This window comes from Ranitomeya variabilis, chromosome 8 (assembly GCF_051348905.1).
Source record: "Ranitomeya variabilis isolate aRanVar5 chromosome 8, aRanVar5.hap1, whole genome shotgun sequence".
NCBI classification, from domain to species: Eukaryota; Metazoa; Chordata; class Amphibia; order Anura; family Dendrobatidae; genus Ranitomeya; species Ranitomeya variabilis.
Window position 1 is genome coordinate 92,541,844 of NC_135239.1, and position 19,601 is coordinate 92,561,444.

The 19,601-nt window shown below is 45.6% G+C and overlaps 1 protein-coding gene across 2 annotated transcripts in view; it reads right to left on the minus strand.

The window, feature by feature from the left end:
* Positions 1–19,601, minus strand: part of CFH (complement factor H) — a 919,877-nt gene that overhangs the window by 756,736 nt on the left and 143,540 nt on the right. For both annotated transcript variants that reach the window (XM_077276558.1, XM_077276556.1), the window contains exon 6: positions 16,205–16,378. In XM_077276558.1, coding sequence (XP_077132673.1) covers positions 16,205–16,378 — 174 coding nt within the window. The remainder of the gene's footprint in view (positions 1–16,204; positions 16,379–19,601) is intronic.

Below are 19,601 nucleotides of genomic sequence, written 5' to 3' on the forward strand. Positions count from 1 at the left end.
TGCTGGCAACACTGTTGGGGATTTATTCAAAATTGAAAGCATACTGAACCAGCATGGCTACCACAGCATCTTGCAGTAGCATGCTATTCCATTCGGTTTGCGTTTAGTTGGACCATCATTTATTTTTCAACTGGACAATGACCCCAAACACACCTCCAGGCTGTGTAAGGGCTATTTGACCAAGAAGGAGAGTGATGGGGTGCTACACCAGATGACCTGGCCTCCAAAGTCACCAGACATGAACCCAATCGAGATGGTTTGGGGTGAGCTGGACTGCAGAGTAAAGGCAAAAGGGCCAACAAGTGCTAAGCATCTATGGGAACTATTTCAAGATTGTTGGAAGACCATTCCCAGTGGCTACCTCTTGACGCTCATCAAGAGAATGCCGAGAGTGTGCAAAGCAGTCATCAAAGCAACAGGTGGCTACTTTGAAGAACCTAGAATATAAGACATAATTTCAGTTGTTTCACACTTTTTTGTTAAGTATATATTTCCAAATGTGTTAATTCATAGTTTTGATGCCTTCAGTGTGAATGTACAATTTTCATAGTCATGAAAATGCAGAAAAATATTTAAATGATAAGTTGTGTCCAAACTTTTGGTCTGTACTGTATCTCTGTGATTTAATGCATGAAAATTCAAAGTTGGAAAATTGCGAAATTTTCAAAATTTTCACTAAAGTTCCTATTTTTCACAAATGAATGCAAGTCATATAAAGAAACTTTACCACTAACATTAAGTACAATATGTTACCAGAAAACCTTGTCAGATTCACCAGTATCCGTTGAAGCGTTCCAGAGTTATAACCTCATAAAGGGACAGTGGTCAGAATTGTAAAAATTGGACCAGTCAGTAGCGTGTAAGCCACCCTTGGGGTAAAGGAGTTAATACAGGAAAGCTTCCAAGACCTCTCAACTGAACAGAATAATGTCATGAAATACAATGACCCAATGAGGTGTCGATCAGTGGATAGTTACATAGTTACATAGTTACATAGTTATTGAGGTTGAAGGAAGACTTTAAGTCCATCTAATTCAACCCATAGCCTAACCTAACGTGCCCTAACATGTTGATCCAGAGGAAGGCAAAAAAACCCATGTGGCAAAGAGTAACTCCACCATGGGGAAAAAAATTCCTTCCCGACTCCCCATACGGCAATCAGACTAGTTCCCTGGATCAACGCCTTATCAAGGAATCTAGTGTATATACCCTGTAACATTATACTTTTCCAGAAAGGTATCCAGTCCCCTCTTAAATTGAAGTAATGAATCACTCATTACAACATCATACGGCAGAGAGTTCCATAGTCTCACTGCTCTTACAGTAAAGAATCCGCGTCTGTTATTATGCTTAAACCTTCTTTCCTCCAGACATAGAGGATGCCCCCTTGTCCCTGTCTCAGGTCTATGATTAAAAAGATCATCAGAAAGGTCTTTGTACTGTCCCCTCATATATTTATACATTAAAATAAGATCACCCCTTAGTCTTCGTTTTTCCAAACTAAATAGCCCCAAGTGTAATAACCTATCTTGGTATTGCAGACCCCCAGTCCTCTGATAACCTTGGTCGCTCTCCTCTGCACCCGCTCCAGTTCAGCTATGTCTTTCTTATACACCGGAGACCAGAACTGTGCACAGTATTCTAAGTGTGGTCGAACTAGTGACTTGTATAGAGGTAAAATTATGTTCTCCTCATGAGCATCTATGCCTCTTTTAATACATCCCATTATTTTATTTGCCTTTGTAGCAGCTGCCTGACACTGGCCACTGAATATGAGTTTGTCATCCACCCATACACCCAGGTCTTTTTCATTGACGGTTTTTCCCAGAGCTTTAAAATTAAGTACATAGTCATACATCTTATTACTTCTACCCAAGTGCATGACCTTACATTTATCCCCTTTAAAGCTCATTTGCCATTTATCAGCCCAAGCTTCTAGTTTACATAAATCATCCTGTAATATAAAATTGTCCTCCCCTGCATTGATTACCCTGCAGAGTTTAGTGTCATCTGCAAATATTGAAATTCTACTCTGAATGCCCCCTACAAGGTCATTAATAAATATGTTAAAAAGAAGAGGGCCCAATACTGACCCCTGTGGTACCCCACTGCTAACCGCGACCCAGTCCGAGTGTGCTGCATTAATAACCACCCTTTGTTTCCTATCCCTGAGCCAGCTCTCAACCCACTTACACATATTTTCCCCTATCCCCATTACTCTCATTTTATGTAACAACCTTTTGTGTGGCACAGTATCAAAAGCTGTGGAAAAGTCCATATACACTACGTCCACTGGGTTCCCTTGGTCCAGTCCGGAACTTATCTCTTCATAGAAGCTGATCAAATTAGTCTGACATGAGCGGTCCCTAGTAAACCCGTGCTGATACTGGGTCATAAGGTTATTCCTCTTCAGATACTCCAGTATAGCATCCCTTAGAATGCCCTCCAGGATTTTACCCACAGTAGAGGTTAAGCTTACTGGCCTATAATTACCGAGTTCAGTTTTTGCCCCTTTTTTGAATATTGGCACCACATTTGCTATACGCCAGTCCTGTGGTACAGACCCTGTTATTATGGAGTCTTTAAAGATTAAAAATAATGGTCTATCAATGACTGTACTTAGTTCCTGCAGTACTCGGGGGTGTATCCCATCCGGGCCCGGAGATTTGTCAATTTTAGTGATTTTTAGACGCCGCTGTACTTCCTGCTGGGTTAAGCAGGTGACATTTAATGGGGAATTTTTATCACTAGTCATTTTGTCTGCCATGGGATTTTCTTTTGTAAATACTGATGAAAAAAAGTCATTTAGCATATTGGCTTTTTCCTCATCCTCATCCACCATTTCACCCAGACTATTTTTAAGGGGGCCAACATTGTCATTTTTTAGTTTCTTACTATTTATATAGTTAAAGAATATTTTGGGATTATTTTTACTCTCTCTGGCAATGAGTCTCGCTGTCTCAATCTTTGCTGCCTTGATTTGCTTTTTACAGAATTTATTTAATTTTCTGTATTTATTTAATGCCTCATCACTACCTACCTCCTTTAATTCTCTAAATGCTTTCTTTTTGTCCCTTATTGCGCCCCTTACAGCTCTATTTAGCCATATTGGTTTCCTCCTATTTCTAGTATGTTTATTCCCATACGGTATATACTGTGCACAGGTCCTATCCAGGATGCTAATAAATGTCTCCCATTTTCTTTGTGTATTTTTGTGTCTCAGGATATTGTCCCAGTTAATTGCACCAAGATCCTCTCTCATCCGTTGGAAATTTGCCCTCCTGAAGTTTAGTGTCCTTGTCACCCCTCTACTACACATCTTATTAAAGGTTACATGAAAACTTATTATTTTGTGATCACTATTCCCCAAGTGACCCCAACCCTTATATTTGATATGCGGTCTGGCCTGTTGGTTAATATTAGGTCTAGCAGTGCCCCCCTCCTTGTTGGGTCCTGAACCAGTTGTGAAAGGTAATTGTCTCTCATAGTTGTCAAAAACCGATTACCTTTGCTGGAACTGCAGGTTTCTGTTCCCCAATCTATTTCAGGGTAGTTGAAGTCCCCCATAACAATGACTTCTCCTTGAGTCGCAGCTTCATCTATTTGCTTTACGAGGATATTCTCCATTGCTTCCATTATTTTTGGAGATTTATAACAAACCCCTATCAGTAATTTATTATTTTTCCCCCTCCCCTTATCTCCACCCACAGGGACTCTACATTTTCATTAAATTCACCTATATTATCACGCAGGATGGGTTTTAAGGAAGATTTTACATATAGACACACCCCTCCCCCTCGCTTATCTGTTCGGTCATTTCTGAACAGGCTATAGCCCTGCAAGTTAACAGCCCAGTCATGGCTCTCATCCAGCCACGTCTCAGATATCCCCACCATGTCATAATTATGCTCCAACAACATTAGTTCTAATTCATCCATTTTGTTGCCGAGGCTTCTGGCATTAGTATACATGCACTTGATGTTACTCTCTGTACCTCTATTCTTTCTTAAATTATTAATTGTTCTAACCCCACCCCCCATGCCACCGCCACCCCCAATTTCCTTATTTGTGCCCAGGTCTCTATCTGCACTATCTTCCCCTCCTATAAAAAGAATACCCTCCCCCCAATCCCTAGTTTAAACACTCCTCCAACCTTCTAACCATTTTCTCCCCCAGCACAGCTGCACCTTCCCCATTGAGGTGCAGCCCGTCCCTAGCGTAGAGCCTGTAGCCAACTGAGAAGTCGGCCCAGTTCTGCAGGAACCCAAACCCCTCCTTCCTACACCAATTCTTGAGCCACTTATTAACCTCCCTATTCTCCCGTTGCCTCTCTGGCGTGGCACGTGGTACAGGCAGTATTTCGGAAAATACCACGTTGGAGGTCCTTGCTTTCAGCTTGCAGCCTAATTCCCTGAAATCATCTTTAAGGACCTTCCACCTACCTCTAACTTTGTCATTTGTGCCAATGTGCACCATGACCGCTGGGTCCTCTCCAGCCCCTCCCAGTAATCTGTCCACCCGATCAGCGATGTGTCGGACTCGAGCACCAGGTAGGCAGCACACCGTCCGACGATCCCTGTCTTTGTGACAGATTGCCCTATCTGTTCCCCTAATAATTGAGTCCCCCGCTACCAGCACCTGTCTGGCCTGCCCTGCTCTCCTATTTCCCTCCTTACTGGAGCAGTCACTCCTCCGGCTTTCAGAGGACATGCCTGGCTGCAGCAGTGATACCCCTGTACTGGCACCCCCCTCATCTGCCAACTTAGCAAACTTATTGGGGTGTGCCAGATCAGGACTAGCCTCCCTGGCACTCTTCCCTCTACCCCGCCTTCTGTCTGTCACCCAGCTAACTGCCACACTGTCCTGCAGCTCCATCCTACCATCCCCCTCCTCATCTATCCCATTGAGCGTCTGCTCTGTGAGCAGAAGACTCCTCTCCATATTGTCTATGGATCTCAGTGTTGCCAGCTGCACATTTAGATCCAAAATCTGGGCTTCCAAATGCACAATGTGCTCACATCTCACACAGCAGTATGCACCCTCGACTGGCTGATCAAGGATTGCATACATGTGGCAAGATGTGCACTGGATGGCATTAACAATTGTGGAGCACATTTCCTAATGGGGATTGCACCACACAGAAACATTAATTAAAAATAAATACAAAATATTAATTAAAAAAAAAACAGAAGCAATTCCTCCCTTGGAAACTCCCTGATTCCAAAGTCACTGAATCACAAGTCACACACTTACCGCCGGTCACACTTACGCTCAGGTCACACTCAGCTCGTTCACACTCGCTGTGCTAAAGATTTATAGATTTTTTTTTTCCTCTCTATCTCCCCTCAACAGCAATTCACCTTGCTGCTCAAATGCACTTCCAAAAAGGACTTGAGCCCCAAACAGCTGCCCCTTATATCCCCTTAATTATGAGCCCCACCCTAAGTTAACTCCTTATGAATATAGCTACTCCCAATTCAGCAACTCACACCAATTCACACAGGTATTTGTTAAAGGCTTTCCAAATACCTCTTCACTGAATCGCAAGTCACACACTTACCGCCGGTCACACTTACGCTCAGGTCACACTCAGCTCGTTCACACTCGCTGTGCTAAAGATTTATAGATTTTTTTTCCTCTCTATCTCCCCTCAACAGCAATCCACCTTGCTGCTCAAATGCACTTCCAAAAAAAAGGATGACACGACACACACAAAACGGGATGGAAATGGGGAGAGGAAGGCCCTACCGATAGGGATGGAGGGATGGTCACCATCTGCTCAAACCTGAGCCTGACTCTGCACTCCATTAATGCCCTAAGTGGGTCCTGCCCCCACCATGGTTAGGAACCTCATGAATAACTGTCACCTTATACTGCCCTGGCTAGTGCACTGGCCAGCAAGGGTGCTAGCCTCCTCACTGCTGATTTTACAAACACAGGTAGATAAGGGAAAACACCAAACTTAGCTTCAGGCTCTGCTGCCAAGCTCCACACCACAAATGACACTGAAACAGGACTCCAAACTAGAGAAATAGATGATAAAGTGCTGACACCAGAGAACTGCAACTGCACAGCTGGTCTCCATAGAATAACTCTATCACTAACAGTCAGCTGATACATCAGGTGACCATTTTTAGTATGGTGGGAGTGGTTACCACCCACATCAGCTGACCTAACAACTCTGCAGTTGCAACACATTGCCCACAAGGGAAACTGACATTAACCTCCGCTGGTCCTGAAAGTATAAAAACTACATTTAACACATAGTGGAACCAGAACTGCCATATATCCAAAAATGGAGCTTGTCAGTACCCCCCTTTCAATGAGTGGCCTCTGGACACTTAACACCGGACCTCACCAGAACCAACTTACGGCGAGGACTCCTTGATCCACAAAGATTTACCTCCGCAGTTACCTGATCTTCAGGTTTACAGCAAATGCAACCCAATGGAGATGGCAATAACATAGGCTCCAGAGGTGCAACAAATCTCCAGAACACCTGTGGAATATGCCGTGTACACGAATTACTGGGGGTAGCTCCAGCTGGAAAGTACCCAGGCTGAGAATGTCCAACACCCAATATGGCCCGATCACCCTAGAACTCCAGGTCCCAGTTGCGTACTTCCACCTGATGTTATTAGTGGACACTCACACGTACTAATTCACACATAGGTCCGGACCTGAACATTTATTTCCACTCATGCATTTGCCAAATGATGGTGAACTCTTTGAGGAACAGAAAAAAGAGGCATCCCCTTGTGTCACCAAACTCATACCCTCACTACATACAGAGGAAACCACCACCCTCTCCTGACCCCTCCTCCTAAAAGGACTCCGAGACTCAGGGTTTATTTGTGGTGGGGGTTGAGTCTTGGCCCTACTCTCTGACAGCACCTCAGCTGGCCCTACTGGAGAAGAAGAGGTAGGTTGGAGAAGGAAGGTTGAGATTGTAGCTCACAGGCAGCAGTCCTTACACAACTGGTCCCAGCTGACTACTTCCCTGGACTGCCAATTAATGACCGGGTTGTGTATCTTCAACCAAGTTAGGCCTAGGAAGACGGGGGCTGGCATACCCTCCAAGATATAGCACAACAGGGTCTCTTCATGAATTGACCCTATACATGGGTTAATATTATCTGAGACTTGGGTCACCCTCCTCTGGCTGAATGGGACAGTCAATTGCCTGAACACTAACGGGTTTTGCAAGCGTCTTACCCTTCAGACCATGGGTCTGGACAAAGCAAAAATCCACCAAATTGACTCCAGCTCCACTATCCATAAGCACCGGTATAGTCTCAGTAACCCCGCCAACCACCACTTCAGTAGGAATGGTACACTGAGTCGAAAAGATGGAGGAAATATATACACCCTGGTTGCCTCCCTCCACATGACCAGGGGGACACAGCTTTTGAGTTGGTGTATCTACTTTGGCACAAGCTGGGCAAACATTGATGTAATGACCTGTAAGACCACAGTAGAAACATGCCCTCATCCCGCCGTGAACCGCAGGCAACCCAGTTTGATAAGGGACTCCTCCCTGCTGCACGGGTTCATCCATCTGCACCAATGTGTCCTCCTCCCTACAAAGAACCACAGGAGGTAGATTCTGTGTATGTCTCTCCCTGAGGCGTCTATAAACCCGTACAGCGAGGGCCATGTCAGCCTACAAAGATCCAGGAGTAGCATACTGCACCAGAGTATCCTGAAGGATAGCTGACAGACACTGACAGAAATGACTCCTAAGGGCAAGGTCATTCCACTGCGTGTCAGTGGCCTATCTCCTAAACTCTGAGCAGTATTCCTCACCCAGCTGGCCCCCCTGCTTGATTTTACAGAGTCTAGACTCAGCCAGGGAGACATAATCAAGATACCCATACACTACATAGTAACATAATTATTAAGTTTGAAGGAAGACTTTAAGTGGATAGCAAAAGAGGGATGGTCACCACCTGCTCAAACCTAAGCCTGACCATGCACTCCCCTAATGCGGTAAGAGGGTCCTTCCCCCCATCGCCGTCAGGAACCTCGTCCCTTGCTGTCACATCACACTGCCCTGGCTAGTGCACTGGCTGGCAAGGGCGCTAGCATCACCACTGCAGATGGTACAAACACAGGGGAGAGTGACAAACATGAGGCAGATGAGGAAAAAACACCACACTTAGCTCCAGGCTCCGCTGCCAAGCTCCAGACCGCAGATGACACTGAAACAGGACTCAATACTCCAGAAATAGATGATACAGTGCTAACACCAGAGAGCTGCAACTGCACGGCTGGTCTCCATAGAATAACTCTATCACTAACAGTCAGCTGATGCATCAGGTGACCATTTATAGGATGGTGGGAGAGGTTACCACCCACATCAGCTGACCTAAATCTGCAGTTGCAACAGATTGCCCGCAAGGGAAACTGACATTAACCATTGCTGGTCCTGAAAGGAAAAAAGCTACATTTAAAACATAATGGAACCAAAGATGCCTCAAATCCAAAAATGGATCATGACAACTCTTCCACTGCCAAAAGAAATCTACACCATTTTATATGAAGGTGAAGTGCTTCTAAACAAGGCAGAGGTAGGAGAAATCAAACTCTGCAGTCTTATGACTCTTCTCTTTCGTGGTAAACCCATGACAGTGCCCATGTGAATTCTATAATATAAGTAAAACAATACTTCTTTTTCTCTTTTTCAGAAATGTCAATTCTATTTTAACAGAGAGGGGCTGCTTGTGCTTGATTAAGTATGTTAGGGACAAACATGGTGGAGAGTCCTTCTGTCTTAAGGTACCTTCACATTAAACAATATCGCTAGCGATCCGTGACGTTGCAGCGTCCTGGCTAGCGATATCGTTTAGTTTGACAGGCAGCAGCGATCAGGATCCTGCTGTGATATCGCTGGTCGTTGAAGAAAGTTCAGAACTTTATTTGGTCGTCAGACCGGCGTGTATTGTCGTGTTTGACACCAAAAGCAACGATGCCAGCGATGTTTTACAATGGTAACAAGGGTAAACATTGGGTTACTAAGCGCAGGGCCGCGCTTAGTAACCCGATGTTTACCCTGGTTACCAGCATAAAATGTAAAAAAAACAAACAGTACATACTCACCTTCGCATCCCCTGGCGTCCGCTTCCCACACTGACTGAGCGCTGACCGTAAAGTGAAAGTACAGCACAGTGGTGACGTCACCGCTCTGCTGTTAGGGCCGGTGCTCAGTCAATGCAGGAAGCGGACGCCGGGGGATGCGAAGGTGAGTATGTACTGTTTGGTTTTTTTACATTTTACGCTGGTAACCAGGGTATACATCGGGTTACTAAGCGCGGCCCTGCGCTTAGCAACCCGATGTTTACCCTGGTTACCCGGGGACCTCGGCATCGTTGGTCGCTGAAGAGCGGTCTGTGTGACAGCTCTCCAGCGACCAAACAGCGACGCTGCAGCGATCGGCATCGTTGTCGCTATCGCTGCAGCGTCGCTTAATGTGAAGGTACCTTTAGATTTGCTGGTTTGCAACTGATTTCTATGCTGATTGATGGTGGTGGTGATAAACAAGCAATTACTGAGAATTGATGCCAATTGGATAAATAAAACAAATGCTACAAGTCCACTAGTATTAGATAAACCATAATTAATTCAACAGTTTTGTAACAATGAATTCTGAAGCTGTTTTTTTTTTCTCTTTTTCATTCATGTCATTGCTTTAATAAAGTTGCACATAATGGAAGGGTTATTGCAGGAGGGGTTGAAAGAATGGGTGGCCTTTTCCATTGTTCCCTGAAAAAGCACAATGAGTAAGAAATGGCAGTAGGCTACCTGCTTTAGAAATCTAAATGTGCATACTTCCTGACTATGCAAGAAGTTTACAAATAAATTGCCGTTTTTAATCATTTCTAGATATTGAGTGCCAATTCATTCTTTTTGACTGCCACATTGAATGGTTTTTCATCTTTCAGTCAACTTTTGACTATATGCTGAAATAATTGTGAAAAAAAAAACAATTTGAGCATTATTGGCCCTACTGGGTACAGTGCCTGCTCTCTGCTACTGCCATGATCTTTGTTGTTCATCTCACATCACATTTGTTGCCTCCAAATGCTCAGCTTAGCATCTCTGCCTGTGTAGATGGAGCGGCCCCCAAATGCAGGGCAGTGGAGTATTCGGTACCGGGTCCCTCGGTCTCGGTTCTGGGGGTGTCACGGTGGCCCGACCCGGTCCGTGACCCTGCTAAGGGGCGCCCAATTAAAGGTGTAGGTGAGAGTTTGTCAAGTGTTCGTGAAGCCACCTGTGGTGTTCGGTCAGGGTGACCGACGCTGCTAGGGGTCCGCTGGGGTGATGGAATGGCAGCTAGATGGTGTAACTTCCCACAGGTGAAGTATGTCCCCAGGGCTTCCCTTGATGAGTAGATGGTGATGGTGTAGGTCGCAGTAAATGACGAGGACACAGGGTTGCTGTCTCTTTACCTTTTTACTGAAGGCTTCGGAATCCGCAATCCAGAGCACTGCTAACAGGGCTGGCTGAGACAGGCTGGTCCGAAGGCACATCCAGAGTTCCCTTTGCAGGTGGAAATCAGTAGCATTCCTACTAGCGCCTGTGTGTTGTAGTACCTCCCTGCTGAGCACCACGGGATAGCCCTCACAACTGTCATGTATGTTTCTGTTCTCTCTCTCTCCGTCCCCCAGATGGTTTGGATAGGATGCACCCGTATGACGGGGTAGGCCTGGAGTTATTTTATAGGGACCCTAGAGATGCCCCTCTCCCACAATTGCCTCCGTTGTCTTCATTGGGTGTAAAGGTGAGACAGCCAACCTAGAGTTAACTGCCCTGCCGTAGTTCAAAGTAATACGTAGAGCCTATTACTCCCTCGGCGTTCCGGCCACCGGCTACGCGCCTCAGAAGGATGTTGCCGATCTTGGGGCACGAGTCCTCCTGGTTCTATCTCCTTTGTGCTGTGATCTTGTTTCTCACTTCTCCACAATATACTTTGCTTTGTGTCCTTTCTTAGGATGCCGCCGCAATGAGGTGCAGACACGGCTCTGTAACGATCTGTCTCGTGCTAGGCCACTGTCAGGATCCCACCCCTGACAGGGACCTCCCTGAGTCTTCCCAAGCAACGCTCTCCTCTTACTAGATGTTACCTGGGCAAAACCCAGTCAGCTTCTCCTTAACTTCCTATCCGACTCCCAGTTTTACCAGAGTGTGAGGAGTGGCCTAATACATAGAACCTTTTGTTCCCCCTGGTGGCCGGAGTGTGAAGTGTAGTGTGTGACTGTGATACCTGGTCAGGTGAACTCCTTTAGTGCAATCAGACATACCATCACTCCCCTTAGCGGCAGAGCGACGTTACTGCAACGACCAGGACTCTGGGGCGCTGCACAGACAGCACAGAACTCAGAGCTCACTGATCAGCGACATTGCTGTCAATGTGATACAGGCATTGGAGACAAGCAACATAATAAGGAGCAACAGAGACTCAGCACTGAAAATGGGGAGAGCAATATTCAGCTTGGTTTGTATAACTACCAGAGCTTATAGCCAGGGGCGTAACTACCGCGGTCGCAGCAGTCGCCATTGCGACCGGGCCCCGCAGGTCAGGGGCCCCGGGCCGGCAGGTCTGAGCAGGGCCAGGGCCGGGCTGGCCATCGGGCACTTCTGGCAAATGCCAGAAGAGCCGATGCCAGTAGTGGGCCGCTGCACTGTTCCTCCCCCGGAACCCCCCCCAGTGCCGCCGCCGCCGCATTTAACTATACCGGTGCCTATGACACCGGTATAGTTCAATGCAATGATGGAGGAGAGCGTCACCTGACGCCCCCTCTCCCATCATTCCCCATTCTGCCTCTGACAGTACACTGCGGGTGCGCGATGACGTCATATCATCGCGCACCTGCAGTGTCCTGGGCAGACTTCAGCCGCCAGGAGCAGCGCGGGCAAAAGGAAAGGTGAGGAGAGTTTTTTTTTTTCTTTTTAACCGGACTGTGGGGCCATTATCGGGGGGGGGGGGAGATGAAATGTTATGTGGGCTGTGCTCTATACCCTGTGCTGGCTGTGCGGTATAAACCCTGTGCTGGCTGTATATACCCCTGTGCTGTATATACCCCTGTGCTGGCTGTGCGGTATATACCCTGTGCTGGCTGTGCGGTATATACCCCTGTGCTGGCTGTGTGGTATATACCCCTGTGCTGGCTGTGCGGTATATACCCCTGTGCTGTATATACCCCTGTGCTGTATATACCCCTGTGCTGGCTGTGCGGTATATACCCTGTGCTGGCTGTGCGGTATATACCCCTGTGCTGGCTGTGCGGTATATACCCCTGTGCTGGCTGTGCGGTATATACCCTGTGCTGGCTGTGCGGTATATACCCCTGTGCTGGCTGTGTGGTATATACCCCTGTGCTGGCTGTGCGGTATATACCCCTGTGCTGTATATACCCCTGTGCTGTATATACCCCTGTGCTGGCTGTGCGGTATATACCCTGTGCTGGCTGTGCGGTATATACCCCTGTGCTGGCTGTGCGGTATATACCCCTGTGCTGGCTGTGCGGTATATACCCCTGTGCTGTATATACCCCTGTGCTGGCTGTGCGGTATATACCCCTGTGCTGGCTGTGCGGTATATACCCCTGTGCTGGCTGTGCGGTATATACCCCTGTGCTGGTTGTGCGGTATATACCCCTGTGCTGTATATACCCCTGTGCTGTATATACCACTGTGCTGGTTGTGCTGTATATACCCCTGTGCGGGCTGTGCTATATATATACCTATGCTGGCTGTGCTGTATATATCCCTGTGCTGGCTGTGCTGTATATATCCCTGTGCTGGCTGTGCTGTATATATCCCTGTGCGGGCTGTGCTGTATATACCCCTGTGCTGGCTGTGCTGTATATACCCCTGTGCTGGCTGTGCTGTATATATCCCTGTGCTGGCTGTGCTGTATATATCCCTGTGCGGGCTGTGCTCTATATACCCCTGTGCGGGCTGTGCTGTATATATCCCTGTGCTGGCTGTGCTGTATATACCCCTGTGCTGGCTGTGCTGTATATACCACTGTGCGGGCTGTGCTGGATATACCCCTGTGCTGGCTGTGCTGTATATACCCCTGTGCTGGCTGTGCTGTATATACCCCTGTGCTGGCTGTGCGGTATATACCCCTGTGCTGGCTGTGCTGTATATACCCCTGTGCTGTATATACCACTGTGCTGGTTGTGCTGTATATACCCCTGTGCGGGCTGTGCTATATATATACCTATGCTGGCTGTGCTGTATATATCCCTGTGCTGGCTGTGCTGTATATATCCCTGTGCTGGCTGTGCTGTATATATCCCTGTGCGGGCTGTGCTGTATATATCCCTGTGCTGGCTGTGCTGTATATACCCCTGTGCTGGCTGTGCTGTATATATCCCTGTGCTGGCTGTGCTGTATATATCCCTGTGCGGGCTGTGCTCTATATACCCCTGTGCGGGCTGTGCTGTATATATCCCTGTGCTGGCTGTGCTGTATATACCCCTGTGCTGGCTGTGCTGTATATACCACTGTGCGGGCTGTGCTGGATATACCCCTGTGCTGGCTGTGCTGTATATACCCCTGTGCTGGCTGTGCTGTATATACCCCTGTGCTGGCTGTGCGGTATATACCCCTGTGCTGGCTGTGCTGTATATACCCCTGTGCTGTATATACCACTGTGCTGGTTGTGCTGTATATACCCCTGTGCGGGCTGTGCTATATATATACCTGTGCTGGCTGTGCTGTATATACCCCTGTGCTGGCTGTGCTGTATATACCCCTGTGCTGGCTGTGCTGTATATACCCCTGTGCTGGCTGTGCTGTATATACCCCTGTGCTGGCTGTGCTGTATATACCACTGTGCGGGCTGTGCTCTATATACCCCTGTGCGGGCTGTGCTGTATATATCCCTGTGCGGGCTGTGCTCTATATACCACTGGGCGGGCTGTGCTGGATATACCACTGTGCGGGCTGTGCTGGATATACCACTGTGCGGGCTGTGCTGGATATACCACTGTGCGGGCTGTGCTGGCACCCAACACCATGTTGCAGTGCAGGAGATTCCTGCAACAGTCCGAGGCGTATCTAGGGGAAGGTGGGGGGGGTAGGGGGGATGCGGGGGTAGGGGGGGGGGCCCATTTGGAAGTTCGCACCGGGGCCCATAACTTTGTAGTTACGCCACTGCTTATAGCCCAAAGTTTCTGAAAGGGAAAACCCCTATAAATTATTGAGATGTGTTTCGCTCACACTAGGGTAAGTATAATTACAAATAAATTGATATTATTCTATCATAATATTACCAAATTGAAGGTACAAGTGCTTCTCACAAAATTAGAATATCATCTAAAAGTTAATGTATTTCAGTTCATCAATACAAAAAGTGACTCTTATATATTATATAGAGTCATTACACGCAGAGTGATCTATTTCAAGTGTTTATTTCTGTTAATGTTGATGATTATGGATTACAGCCAATGAAAACCCAAAAATCATTATCTCAGTAAATTAGAATAATTAGCAAAAAACACCTGCAAAGGCTTCCTAAGCATTTAAAAAAGGTCCAATAGTCTGTTTCAGTAGGCTCCACAATCATGGGGAAGACTGCTGACTTGACAGATGTCCAAAAGGCAGTCATTGACACACATTCCACAAGGAGCGTACGCCACAAAAGGTCATTGCTAAGGAAAGTGGCTGTTCACAGAGTGCTGTATTCAAGCATATTAATGGCAAGTTGAGTGGAAGGAAAAATTGTGGTAGAAAACGGTGCACATCCTTGAAAGAATTGTTAAGAGAAGGCCATTCAAAAATTTTGGGGGAGATTCATAAGGAGTGGACTGCTGTTGGAGTCATTGCTAAAAGAGCCACCACACAGAGACATATCCAGGACATAGGCTACAAGCAAGCTCGGACTGGCCCACAAGGTAACAGGGGAATCCCCCGTGGGGCCCCTGTGTAGATCTGGACCCCCAACCCCACTATATGGGCAGTATTTGGCATAATTCACTTGATTCACTCTGTACAGAAAAAAAACAACATCTCATCATTCATTAACCACGCTACCCAGCATATTATTATATAGAGATATAGGTAAATTTGTGAACAAAGGTAGTATAATATTTGCATGTAGGTGAAAAGTGGCCCCCCCAAAGTCAATGTTATTGGTGGGCCCTTGTCACCCCAGTCCGACACTGGCTACAAGTGTTGCATTCCATGTGTCAAGCCACTCATGACCAATGGACAACATCAGAGGCATCTTACCTGGGCCAAGGAGAAAAAGAACTAGACTGTTGCTCAGTGGTCCATGGTGTTTTCATATGAAAGTAAATTTTGCATTTCATTTGTAAATAAAGGTCCCAGAGTCTGAAGGAAGAGTGGAGAGGCACACAATCCATGCTGCTTGAGGTCTAATGTGAAATTTGCACAATTAGTGATGGTTCGGGGAGCCATGACATCTGCTGGTGTAGGTCCACTGTTTTTTTTAACAACCAAGGTCAGCACAGCCATCTACTAGGAAATTTTAGAGCTCTTCATGCTTCCCTATGCTGACAAGCTTTTTGGAGATGGAAATTACATTCTACAGCAGGACTTGGCACCTGTCCACACTGCTAAAAGTGCCAATACCTGGTTTAAGAACAACAGTATCACTGTGCTTGATTGGCAGCAAACTCGCCTGACCTTAACCCCATACATTATGGGGCATTGTCAAGAGGAAGATGAGAGATACCAGATGCAACAATGCAGAGGAGCTGAAGGCTGCTATCAAAGCAACCTGGGCTTCCTTAACACCTTAACAGTGTCCTCCTTGCCATGCTGCATTAACGCAGTAATTGATGAGAAAGGAGCCCCGGCCAAGTATTGAGTGCATTTGCCGTACATACATTTCAGTAGGCCAACATTTCAGATTTTAAAATCATTTTTCAAGCTAGTGGTATAAATTATTCTAATTTACTGAGATAATGACTTTTGGGAATTCATTGGCTGTAAGCCATAATCATCAATATTAACAGAAATAAACACTTGAAATAGATCACTCTGTTTGTAATGTCTCTATATAATATATGAGATTCACTTTTTGTATTGAAGCAGTGAAATAAATTAACTTTTTGATGAAATTCTAATTTTGTGAGAAGCACCTATACATTATAGACTTCAGAGCAGTAATTATAAACATATTAAAATATAGAATATATTGTACCTGAAATATAAAGTGTTTACTCACCAGTGCAAGAAGGTTTAGGAAACCAGTCATCTTTAGTGCATGTCGATTCTCCATTTCTATTTGGACGATATCCTTGCTCACATGTAACTTGTATAATTTCATTAATATTGAAGATAAGTTGGCCTAGTTTATTCACGCTCCCTTTATCCACAATTGGACGATTGCATTTAATCTCTGTAGAAAAGAATATTAATGAGAAAATATTGTTTATAATGTGATGAAACAATCTTTAGCAATCTATTATTATCCCTTAGTGAGGGAGCCAATTTTGACATTAACGACCAAGCACATCTTTCAAATCTGTCACTTTATGTGGTAATTAGAAAATAGCGAATATTTCAATGTTCAATTCGGCTCACGATTGCTGAATTTGCAAAATTTTCTGATTTAATCATCAAATAAATCGCCGAATATAGACGAACATACACATCACAAAAGCCAGTGTTTCACACGCTGTGTGACAGCGTGGGAAACACCAGTGTAGAGCTTCCGATCAGTGGTGAAATCATCTTCGTTGGTCAAGAGCCGCGGTTCCCACGCTGTCAGAAGACAGCGTGAGTGCTCAGCTGTGATCGGAGGTAAAAAGACTACAGCTCCTATCAGCTGACATCTGCTGACGCTAATAACAATGATAGCAAGAGCGACGGATGGGAGTATTCATCAGCTGCTCCTGCCCTTTAAATAAATAATTAAAAAAAGAAAAAAAACCTGCATGGGTTCCCCTGTATTTTTGATAACCAGCCAGGCAAAACTCACAGCTGATGGCTGCAAATGTCAGCTGTCAGCTTCAGCAAGGTTGGTTATCAAGAATAGAGGGGTCCCCATGCCATATTTTTGATGCCGTAAATAATTTTAAAAAAGGTGTGGGGTCCCCCCCTTTTTTGACAACCAGCCTGGCTAAAGCAGACAGCTGGGGGCTGGTATTCTCAGGCTGGTAATGGTCCATGGGTATAGGCCCCTCAGCCTAAAAATAGCAGCCCGTAGCTGCCCAGAAAATGCACATCTATTAGAATCGCCAATTCTGGCGCTTTGCCTGGCTTTTCCCATTTGCCCTGTAGTGGTGACACGTGGGGTTCATATTTGTGGGGTTGATGTCACCTTTGTATTGTCATGTGACATCAAGCCCACAGTTTAGTAATGGCGAAGTGTCTATAAGACAACTATTCATTACTAATCCTATAGTTACATGGTAAATAAAGACACAGCCAGAATAAAGACCTTTATTGGAAATAATACTAAACACAGTTTTCCATTTTATTTAAAAATAACAAACACAGTTATAGTCACCTAAAGCCTATTCCACTGAAGCCCTCGTTCTTCTGTAATAAAACTAAAATAAAAAAACAACAATATCCCTCACCTGTCTGTCGTTCTGTCTCACGCTGTAATCCATGTCTGGAGGATTAATAGTTTTCTACCTGGATGGTGCCAAGATGCGACCGTCCAGGCTGAGAACCACTGGGGAATGAACTACTGCGAGCGGAGCCTCAGTGACCGGCGATGACATCATCGAGGTTACATCCAGTCACTGAGGCTGCGTCCCCAGCCGGGCTGAACTGCTGTGACCTCAGTGAGATCCATGGGAAAAAGTCACTGAGTTCACCACACAGCAGATTACCGTGAGAATTTCTAACCTTGATCTGCGGTGAAGTCACTTAGCATGAACTGCAGTGACCCCATCACTGACTTTTTCCCACGGTGCTGAGGTCATGGCAGTTCAGGGTTTTTTGTGGAAACATTTGAAATTACCATATATCCTTAAACCAGGTTGTTATACCACACAAAACAGTTAACAACTAACATTTCCCTATTGTCTATTTTTTTCAAAAACGTCCTTTTATTTCTTTTGAATATTATAAGGGTTAAAATTTAGCACATTTTTTTAAATTTTAATGGAAATTTACATATCTAATTTTTGACAGACATATTCAGTTTTGAAGTGACTTTGTGAGAAATCCACCAGATATGATACAATTTTAAAAACTGCACTCCTCAAATTATTTTAAACTGCTGTAAGAAAATGTGTTAACTCTTCAGGAGTTAAACAAGAATTAAAGCAAAGTGGACTTAAAAAATAATCAATTAAATTTCTTCCATGAAAATTTTGCTTTAGCCCTAAATTTTTCATTTCCATAACAGATAAAAGGAGAATTTATTAAAAAAAAATGTATTAAGCAATTTCTCCTTAATGTGACAATATCTCACATGAAGTCAGAAACTTCTGTTTGTTTGCAAGGCTGAGAAGGGTAGAAGTGCTTTTTTGTGTTTGGAGTGAAAATTTGGCTGGAAAAGATTGCAGACACCATGTCACATTTGCTAAACCCCTGAGGTACCAAAATAGTGGAAAGTTCCACAATTGATCCAATTTTGGAAACTAGACCCGTTAAGGAATTCTCCTAGAGGTTTGTTGAGCTTTTTGAACTTATAAGTAGTGTTGAGCATTCCGATACCGCAAGCATCGGGTATCGGCCGATACTTGCGGGTATCGGAATTCCGATACCGAGATCCGATACTTTTGTGATATCGGGAATCGGTATCGGGATTAATATCAATGTGTAAAAGAAATAATTAAAATAAAAAATAGGGATATACTCACCTCTCCGACGCAGCCTGCACCTTACCGAGGGAACCGGCAGCCTTCTTTGCTTAAAATGCGCGCGTTTACTGCCTTCCGTGACGTCACGGCTTCTGATTGGTTGCGTGCCGCCCATGTGACCGCGACGCGACCAATCACAACAAGCCGTGACGTAATTTCAGGTCCTGAATGCCTAATTCTAGGCATTCAGGATTTGAAAATTACGTCACGGCTTCTGATTGGTCGCGTGCCGCCCATGTGACCGCGACGCGACCAATCACAACAAGCCGTGACGTAATTTCAGGTCCTGAATGCCTAATTCTTGGCATTCAGGATTTGAAAATTATGTCACGGCTTGTGATTGGTCGCGTGCCGCCCATGTGACTGCGACGCGACCAATCACAAGCCGTGACGTAAGTTTCAAATCCTGAATGCCTAGAATTAGGCATTCAGGAACTGAAAATTACGTCACGGCTTGTTGTGATTGGTCGCGTCGCGGTCACATGGGCGGCACGCTACCAATCACAAGCCGTGACGTAATTTTCAAATCCTGAATGCCTAGAATTAGGCATTCAGGACCTGAAATTATGTCACGGCTTGTTGTGATTGGTCGCGTCGCGGTCACATGGGTGGCACGCGACCAATCAGAAGCCGTTACGTAATTTTCAAATCCTGAATGCCTAGAATTAGGCATTCAGGACCTGAAATTACATCACGGCTTGTTGTGATTGGTCGCGTCGCGGTCACATGGGCGGCACGCGACCAATCAGAAGCCGTGATGTCACGGAAGGCAGTAAACGCGCGCATTTTAAGCAAAGAAGG